Source organism: Gossypium hirsutum, chromosome D03 (genome assembly GCF_007990345.1).
Source record: "Gossypium hirsutum isolate 1008001.06 chromosome D03, Gossypium_hirsutum_v2.1, whole genome shotgun sequence".
In the NCBI taxonomy this organism is placed as follows: domain Eukaryota; kingdom Viridiplantae; phylum Streptophyta; class Magnoliopsida; order Malvales; family Malvaceae; genus Gossypium; species Gossypium hirsutum.
The window spans coordinates 3,734,152-3,744,212 of record NC_053439.1 but is presented as its reverse complement, the minus strand read 5'-3'; the positions used below and the strand labels follow the sequence as shown (position 1 = coordinate 3,744,212).

The window sequence follows — 10,061 nt, the reverse complement described above, 5'->3', positions numbered from 1 at the left end:
AATTGTTGTGCTTTGGTGGTTTGTTAAATATATTAAATATATTAATTCAATGTTCTTAAGAAATTAAATATATTAAGATGCAATCTTTTAAAAAATAATAAATAAAATTAGTCATTGTCGTAGTATCCAATTAAAAAAGAATGGACCGCACGAAAACTTTTTTACATTACACGCATTAACCTAATTAATCACTGCCCTTTAAAAAAGAAAATCATTTGAAGAAGAAAAAAAAGAAGGAAAGTCAAAAGTCAAAAATTAAAACAAAAAAACAAACGTCAGCGAGGGGATTAAACCTCGGATGGTTTTCCAGAAAAGGATGAATGACGTGGCGCATCTTTAGCAGCCGTACTTTGAAAAATGTCCGAAGGATAACGGCTGACGTGGACGTGATGATGCGGGAGCTGTTTCGGGGTATCTTCTTTATATGGAATAAGTAACGGTCCAATCATAATATGGTTATTCCCACCTCAAACTCGGCATTTGTGGGCTGTGTCTGATGTGTAAAAGTTTTTTTTATAGACTTTCTTTTAAATATTCAATGTGAATTATATAGAAGTAACTTCAATGGTAGGTGGGGAAGATGTACCATTTTTGTGGTAGAAATTTAGGGTATTCTTAATGGTTTGACAATTCTATAAGAATAATAACGTAAGGGTGTTTTGTTGCAAACAGATAGCTTAGAAGTCATTGAAGTTATAAATGAGTCTATCTCGAAGACTTCTAACTCGACATTAGTTAAAATGATTCAACATCATCTGAAGAATATAGGTCATTGTAGTCTACATTACATCCCAAGGGAAGATAACAGAGAAACTGATCAAATAGCTAAGATGACTTTTGATAGAAATAAATGTTTCAGTTTGTTTGTAGAATGTCCTTGTAATTTAGATTAATTGGTTGTATTTTTGTTTTCACCATATATATATATATAGAAGTAACTTAATTTGGCAATTTGTACTCATTTGGTATTTAATTTTTTTGGACTTAATTATTATTTAAAGTTACAAATAGTAAGTCATTTTGATATATTTTCTAAGTATTTAAAAAAAAGTACTGAATTGGTTTACAGTTTTCAAGTTTAGGTATCGATTAGATTCCCAAAAAAAATTTAGGTACTAAATAAATATAATTTACCGAGTTCAAACTGTACATATATCTCAAACTACATATGTCATCATTTTAGCTTTATTTGTAAAGGTTTTTAGAGTTAATTACATTAGATATTCTCAAATTATGATATTCATTTTAAATTGATCTCAAATTTCAAAATATTTCAATATTGCAACCTTCATTTAATACCATTAAATGACATGTAAAATATTATATGACATGATTTAAAATGAGAAGTTTAAAGAAAAGTAAAATGTTGCCACATGAGTTTTAAAACAAAAAACAAAAAATAAAATAAAACTGAAAAAGAAGAAGAAAAATAAAAAAAAATAGTTTCTGTAAAAGTTTTGAAACTCTCAAAATCAATATTTTAACAATATTAATATTTTTAAAATTATTTAAAAATTGAGTTAGTATTTGGTACACCGGTTGTGTACTTTTTTATTCCACAAGCAGCATTAAAAAATTGCCACGTGTCTCTTTTGTTTTAATATTTATTTTTTGGATAAATCTCAAAATTATGCATGAATTTTGATTTAATGTGCAATTGTATATATGAACTTTAATTTAGTGCAATTATACACACGAAACTCTGATTGTGCTTCAAATGTATACTTGAAACTCTAATTTTGATTTAATCATATACATTTAAAGAGATGCATACGTCAATTTATTTATATATTGGATAAATATAATGCAATATATAGACATAAAATGATGTGATGTCAATAATTAATTGTGTTAATAATTTACAAGAACTGGATCAAATCAAAATTCCATGTATAAAATTGCACAAAATTAAAGTTCATGTACACAATTGCACGTTAAACTATAGTTCATGTATAGTTTTGGGATTTATCTCCTTGTTTTTTAATAATTTACTATACTTCAATAGAACACTTGTCAACCGCTTGATTTTTCTTTTTGGAGTACAAAAACTCTACTGATAGTATACCAAATATTATCATTTTAATATTGAATAATATCCGACATCTCATTTAATAGTTAAATTATTAGTTTTAATAATGAAATAACCTTGTTGATATAATAGTAATAATTTAAAGATAAATTTAAAAATTTAAAGACGGATGTAAAATAAGAGTCATAATTTGAAGATATTTAGCGTTTTTACAAATAATGTTACATGTTATTTTTAAGAGCTTTGAGTCGGTGGGTGTTTAAAAAAAATGTGTATTTTATTTGTTAAACTTGGGTCAATAAAAGTTGGTGGCCAAGTTGTAAACGTCGATTCTCCCTTAGGTTATATTCTCAATGACTCATCATATTATATTTGATATGAATTATTTTGAAAATCCATTAATTCTATTATTATATCTTATTTAACATGAATTTGTATTTATATAATTTTATGTTTAATTTGTGAGTAATATATCACAAAAAGTATTTAATTTATTTATTTTTATGATATAGCATCATTTGATAATCCAAATGTTGTATAAATTAAGTTTTAAATAAATATAATAAAAATTCAATCAGACACATAGTGCCAATTAAACTTAAATAAATGTCTTTATTCAAGATGTTACACATTGTGTTTTCAAAGACTCGAGCCGCAGATAATTTGGATGAACATTTATTTCTAGTACAGTGTGGTTATTTTATTTTATCTTATGCCAATGTATCGTTATAGTATTTAATTTTATTGTTATTGTTGTCAAATAAACGCACTGTCCATCCAAAGATACCCTAAAACTCTTAATTAGTATTGTGGTCTATCGGAAGTTACAATTAGCACTTTCCGACATTAAACAACTAAATCGAATGACTCATATCGTATACAACCAAAGCAAACACTTCAAGGTGATCGATCCAAGCTAAACGGTTGGTGACAATGACGTTTCAAGTAACAACTGTTTTTGTGTGGTCATAGTATAATTAAATCATAATTCTTGATGTCATATTCGATAGTATAAATTGGACTTACCTAACAACATAATTTTAAATTCTAAAGTTTATTAATAGTGCTTGATTTAAAATTTTTTTTAAACAAATAACATTAGAAATAAATTTAAAACTTAAATAATGTATGAGCATGTTTGTGAAACTATATGGTAATTAAATTTGAGTGTAAATATTTGTAAATACTCGTGTACTTACTTCAAATTTCACCATCTTATATTAAAAAAGATTTAAGCATAAAACAAATAATTTTTTTTCTATAACACATTATTATATTTTTTTATTTTAATAATTATAGATACAAAAATAAAATAATAATTTTATATAGTGAAATGGATTGAATAAACAATAACTATAATTACTCTATACTCACCGTTAAAAAAAGGATAAACTATAAAAATAGTCACTTTTGTTTGTCTCAGATTACATTTTAGTCACTTATGTTTGAAATGTTACGTTTTAGTCACTTATGTTATTGTTTTGTTACGAAGTTGTCACTCTACCGTTAAACTCCGTTACCTCCCTAACGGTAGTCTAGTTGTTAGGATGAAAATAAGTTTTTAATTAAATAAATTTAATTTAGACTGCCACGTAGGACTGTCGTTAGGGAGGTAACGAAGCTTAACAGTAGAGTGACCACTTTGTAACAACACGATAATATAAGTGACTAAAACGTAACATTTTAAACATAAGTAATTAAAATATAATATGAGGCAAATAAAAGGGATTGTTTTTATAATTTAACCTAAAAAAAATCACCTAATCTTACATCTATATTTTAAGAAAAATCGGCTTTTAAGGTAATTACAGCTCAAGCTGTACACCTATTGCGTAGAGCAAAACAACTAATGAACGGCTGGATATCAATCAAATCAACAGTGTGGGTCCCACTCTCGTCCCAGAATCCTGCTTGTGGCGACCTGACGCCGAATCATTTTAACATAAAGCTCCAGTAATATTAAAATCTGGATTCCACTTTTCTCCCTCTTTTAGTTAATTACTGTAGTTGACTGCCAAAAAAATTACGGTTATGTAACTTTGGGGAATCGGAACTGAAATTGAAATTAAATTGGATTGGAACAAAAAATAAACGGTTGGGATAAGCCTGCCATTTTCTTACGTCATAAATAAAAAAATATATAAAAATGTATACGTGTGGGGTCTACGCTATTTCCAGTCTCCGTGTCCATTGCAATTTGTTCCGGAATGGTAATAAGTAGAGATATTCAGGTGTTAACGGGACCATCCCAATCACCGTGCTCTCGCCAAACCAAATCCTCTAAAATCTTCACAGTTTTATTCTATTACCATAAAAATGCGTTCAGAAAAGGAAATTAAAATCTTGATTAAATTTTTTTTAGTGAAATACACTGAATGTATATTTAAAGTTGAAAAAAACACTTGAATTATGTTTTTAGTCCTTTTAGCATAGATTTTTTTTTACTTTAGGCCCCAACAATTTTCATGTTTTTATCTCGTCGTTATTTTTTTTCTTTTTAATATAATTAAGACGCATGGATTTATTTTATTATTAGTGAAAAAAAGATTAAAATACAATTATTTACATTATCAAAATCTATAAATTATATCATGAAAATGTTGTGGGGACCAGCTGAATTTCAGTTTCCAATAAAGGATTGGAATTTCTCTTTTGAAGGACCTCAACTTTTTATAAATTTAGAATTTAGTCCGTTTATTTTTATTTTTATTTTATAAAATAAATTTAATATCAATTGTGACCAGAAAAATAGTTATTGCAGTCGATAATAAATACATTGATTAGGACCAAAGTGTTATTTTTTTATTTTAAAATGTGATTTTTAATATTTTTAAATAAAAATAAAAGATTTAGTTAAATTTTAATATGATTATCGAAAAAAAAAACACAATAGTGGGATAAGATTTAACTATGGTTAACTCACTTTTAACTCTAGTCTCTAGTAACGCTTCCCTCCCCAACCCTTTAAATTGGACTCCTCCCTCCTTCATTTTCTCATCAACCCTTCTCGTTTTTTCTTCAATAGCGTCTTAAATTCAAACTTTGAATGATCCATTTCACTTCTCATTAGCTTTCGTTTTTTTGTTCTTTTTACCCTGTTTTCGTTTCTCATTTTCCTCTTTGCTAGCTCTTTGAATCTCTGGTACTAGCACTTTAAGCTCTGTTTTAAGTTTTAATAGTTAAGGCAAATTCTGGGTTTTTGCATTTTGTTCTTACGGGAAACATTGGTTAAAAAACGACGTTGTTTCGTTTTTTTTGTGTTATACTGGAAAAATTGAAGCTTTGTTGTTTTTTTTAGAGGGAAGATATGGCGGCCAATGGGAACGGAGTTTCGACGACGCCGAAGAGTCCGTTGGCGAGGATTCAGACGCAGAAGAACGGTGGAATCTGTCATGACGATAGCGGGAAGCCTGTTAAGGCTCAGACGATCGACGAGCTTCACTCTTTGCAGAAGAAGAGATCGGCGCCGACGACTCCTCTTGACGGCGTTCAGGGTACCTTTGCCACCATTTCTGAAGATGAGCGCCAGAGGCAGCAGCTCCAGTCCATCAGGTACTACACGCCTCCATAGCAGCAGCAAAAAAAAAGGAAGAAAGAAATTTGAAGTTAAAATTTAAAGATGAAAAATAAAATTCCTATGAAGTGGACCCCTTCCGTAATATAATCAGACGGTGGAAAATTGAAAATCAATGAACATGATGGATGATTCGGGTGGATTTTATGTGGGGTCCACGTGAAATTTCTCAGATATGCCAACAAATTTATGAGCTCTTGTTTGGTTCCCGAGAATCACATGAAAACGAAAATGGACTAGCAAAGAAAAGATTAAAACTTTATGTAAATCTTTTATTTTTAATTTTGGGTTTCTTACAAAATTTCCATAACTGATTTTGCAAGCTTTAATTTACTGTTTGTGAACAGTGCATCGTTGGCGTCACTCACTCGAGGAACAGGGCCGAAAGTGGTGAGAGGGGACCCGGCAGGGAAGGTTCAATCGGTGTCGCATGTGGCGCACCACCACCATATCGAGGCGCCAACCATTAGCGTCAGTGACAGTTCCTTGAAATTCACTCACGTCCTATACAACCTCTCTCCTGCAGGTAACTTAATAAAATCCACCAAAACAGAACAGAACAAAACCAGCTGAAAAATTTTTGGATTTTCATATATATATGTAATATCTTTTTCTTCCTTTGGTGCAGAGTTGTATGAGCAGGCAATAAAGTATGAGAAGGGTTCTTTCATTACTTCAATCGGTGCACTCGCCACCCTATCCGGAGCCAAAACCGGTCGGTCACCGAGAGATAAGAGAGTTGTTATCGATGACACCACCCAAGATGAGCTTTGGTGGGGAAAGTAAGTGTGGATACAGTGAAAAATGTTTAGTGATTGTTGATGTAATAATGCATTGAAATCTAAATATTTTGGGATCTGTATAACAGGGGCTCACCCAATATTGAAATGGACGAGCATACCTTCATGGTGAACAGAGAAAGAGCTGTTGATTACTTGAATTCTCTGGACAAGGTATAGGGGTATCATAGTAAATTAGTTTTATTTGGCTTGATTTCGAATTTAGTAAAAAAGGTTTTTGGAAGATGATGTTGATGGAGGGGTATGGTCATATGGTATCATTTTTGTCTTTTGGTTTTCAACAAGTTGTACTACGGGCATCCTAATCCATTGGGAGAAGCAATTTTTGTCATGTTTATTCGGATACCGTCTAGATGTTATCATCGATGTTTTTCATTGGGAAAATATGAAATTATGTTTATATATATATACATGAATCTGAGGTTTAGTTCAGTTTGTTCATGTAATCACTTTTTACAGGTTTTCGTGAATGATCAATTCTTGAACTGGGATCCACAGAACAGAATCAAAGTTCGGATTGTGTCTGCTAGAGCTTATCATTCATTGTTCATGCATAACATGTAAGTAAAAACTACGTGATTTTGAAGTTTTATAAGCCTTTCTTTGTGTGTGTGTTTTGTTTCACAGGTCTAAGCCTACCCCAGATAAGTCTCTTTATCGATGTAGTATATATGTATAATGTGTTTGAGTTTTATAATCCATATAGAATTTCCCTAAGGCAATAAGATAAAATTAAAAATGGTAAAAAGGTAAAGCTTAGTGTACAATTGGATAATTGGGTGGGTGACAGGTGTATCCGACCCACTCCTGAAGAGCTGGAGAATTTCGGTACTCCGGACTTCACTATATACAATGCTGGGCAGTTCCCGTGTAATCGTTATACACACTACATGACATCCTCTACTAGCATAGACCTTAATCTTGCTAGGAGGGAAATGGTCATCCTCGGCACTCAATACGCCGGGGAAATGAAGAAGGGTCTTTTCAGTGTTATGCATTATCTCATGCCTATGCGTCAAATCCTCTCGTTACATTCTGGATGCAATATGGGAAAAGATGGAGATGTTGCCCTCTTCTTTGGATTGTCAGGTATAGTATCGCCGGATCAAAGGTCACATGATGTGGTGCTTAGTTCCTGAAAACCGATATGTGTTCTCTTAACTCTGCTCCCGATATGTGGATAGTCGGCTTTGCATTGTTACTAATGAGTTTACATGCAAAACAGGTACGGGTAAGACCACTTTGTCTACCGATCACAACAGGTATCTGATCGGTGATGACGAGCATTGTTGGAGTGACAATGGTGTGTCGAACATCGAAGGTGGTTGCTATGCCAAGTGTATTGATCTTTCAAGGGAGAAGGAGCCTGATATCTGGAATGCCATTAAGTTTGGAACTGGTGAAATTCTATGTCCCTTGGTTTTCTTAGATCATACCATGCCCAGTATAAAACTGTTGTGCTCGGTTTTTGATCTTTTTGAATTCTTTGTTTCTGCAGTGTTGGAAAATGTTGTTTTCGATGAACATACGAGAGAGGTGGTTTATGGTGACAAATCAGTTACAGGTATGTATAAGCTTTGACTCAGTAAGGTTGTCTAAGGATAAGATGAACAATGTCTGAGTCATCGTGATGGCTGAGAATTTTCCTTCACGTTTGTTTAATCCGATTAATCTAATGGGTTGACATTTTCTATGCACATGTTTAGTTGTTTTAAAATAAGGTTTTCAATGCAAAATTCCTTGATGTCAGCCATGTGATAATAGAATAATATGCAGATATCTGGCAATGTGGATTATGCTTTACGAAATACACATAATCTTTAATACGATTTTATTATTTTTTTCTTTTGCTTGCAGAGAATACTCGTGCGGCCTATCCGATCGAATACATTCCAAATGCTAAGATACCATGCGTCGGTCCTCATCCTAAGAATGTCATTCTTTTGGCATGTGATGCCTTTGGTGTCCTACCACCTGTTAGCAAGCTGAGCCTGGCTCAAACCATGTACCATTTCATTAGTGGTTACACCGCTCTGGTATGATTCTATGTCTTTGTGCTATGGTTCTCAAGGCCGCTTCGGGTTCATAATTATCAGGACTAAAACTTGGTTGATAATGAAATATAGGTGGCTGGCACGGAAGATGGTATTAAGGAGCCAACAGCAACGTTCTCGGCTTGCTTCGGCGCGGCTTTCATCATGTTGCATCCTACCAAATATGCAGCCATGCTTGCTGAGAAAATGCTGAAGCATGGTGCAACAGGGTGGCTTGTCAACACCGGCTGGTCTGGTGGAAGGTAAAACACACCGTCATTGCGAGGCTTTCAACATTTAACAAAATTCCCTGAAAATATTAATTGATCGTGAATGGTTCTTTTTTCTGCAGCTACGGGTCTGGAAACCGTATCAAGTTACCCTACACTAGGAAAATCATTGACGCCATCCACTCTGGTAGCCTCTTGAACGCGACTTACCATAAAACAGAGGTGTTCGGGCTAGACATCCCCACCGAGATCGAGGGAGTGCCTTCCGAAATCTTGCATCCAGAGAACACCGTAAGTTGTCATCCCTCTCTTTCACTATTTTTTCTCTGAATTCGCCTTGATTTTTGACTTTTTCCGGGTTTCATTTTTGTGCAGTGGGCTGATAAGAAGGCATACAAGGAAACCCTGTTGAAATTGGCTGGGCTATTCAAGAAGAACTTTGAGACCTTCACTAATTACAAGATTGGGAAAGACAACAAGTTGACAGAGGAAATCCTGGCAGCTGGTCCAAACTTCTAATTTTTGGAGCAATGAAAAAACAAAGGGAAGAAGAAGAAACTATTATGGTTTTTCACAGATTTGCAGAAAAGTGAATGAATTTGATAGAATAAGAGTGTGTTTGTTGGTAAATTATAAAAGAGGAAGTAGTCCTTTAATTGGGTTCCTCCAATTCATATATGTAAACTGGCGTCTTTATGTCAAACTCCATATTCATTTCTTAAATGAAGTAGCCTTTGCCTTTTCCAATGTCTTCCTTCAGTATTTGCTAATTACACTAGCTTTCCATTAAATTACTTCAAATAAAATTGCAGGTTTTCAATTGAGTCCCTTACTAAAGCACCTACAAAAGCAAGAGGAAAGCACTTTAGTGTTTGGTAATTGGTAAGGAATCAATCAAAAGTTGGAAATTTTCGTATACTGAACACTTGGGATTTTCCATTGGTGTATGGGATTTTATTTCTAAAATTTATATTCGAATCATTATTAACTTGCATCATGTGAATGATAATTTTTCGAGGAAAATTTTTGGGAATCTGCAGAGACTTGTTTTTTCTCAAGCTATTAATTACTTGATTTTATTGATTCCATGGTAATTTAATTGTTTAACTTCGAGTGAACTCGTTTTTATTTACCTTTGATATAGAAGAAATAACATTTTATGAATCAAGACAAGATTGTTGGTGTAGAATCTAATGCACCCCTTCATATGATCTCTTTTAGTGGCTGAGTGCCAAACGATGGAGCTCTATATATGTGACATTCATGTTTTTGCTGAAGTTACTTCTTAGGACCAAATGTTTCTCCGATATGGCTTTACTTTGAGCAAGCATTCATTATGTTTTCTTTGTTATGTTTTTCTTTGGACTTAAAGTACTAATGTACCTAGGTTCTTAT

At 32.8% G+C, this 10,061-nt stretch overlaps 1 protein-coding gene across 1 annotated transcript; it reads left to right on the top strand.

Annotated features, from left to right (window-relative positions):
* The first annotated feature begins 4,964 nt into the window (after positions 1 to 4,964).
* On the top strand, positions 4,965 to 9,413 carry LOC107950503 (phosphoenolpyruvate carboxykinase (ATP) 1). The gene is made up of 13 exons (XM_016885353.2): positions 4,965 to 5,171; positions 5,328 to 5,581; positions 5,951 to 6,129; positions 6,232 to 6,385; positions 6,472 to 6,556; positions 6,863 to 6,963; positions 7,194 to 7,492; positions 7,629 to 7,802; positions 7,902 to 7,967; positions 8,261 to 8,439; positions 8,530 to 8,699; positions 8,789 to 8,957; positions 9,042 to 9,413. The coding sequence occupies exons 2-13, from the start codon at positions 5,337 to 5,339 to the stop codon at positions 9,183 to 9,185; spliced, it is 1,965 nt and encodes a 654-aa protein (XP_016740842.2). The 5' UTR covers positions 4,965 to 5,171; positions 5,328 to 5,336; the 3' UTR covers positions 9,186 to 9,413.
* The last annotated feature ends 648 nt before the right edge of the window (positions 9,414 to 10,061 follow it).

Coding starts and splice junctions, on each gene's coding strand:
- LOC107950503 (XM_016885353.2), top strand. CDS start 5,337: ATGGCGGCCAATGGGAACGGAGTTTCGACGACGCCGAAGAGTCCGTTG. Junction 5,582..5,950: donor CAGCAGCTCCAGTCCATCAG/GTACTACACGCC, acceptor GTTTGTGAACAG/TGCATCGTTGGCGTCACTCA. Junction 8,440..8,529: donor TTAGTGGTTACACCGCTCTG/GTATGATTCTAT, acceptor AATGAAATATAG/GTGGCTGGCACGGAAGATGG.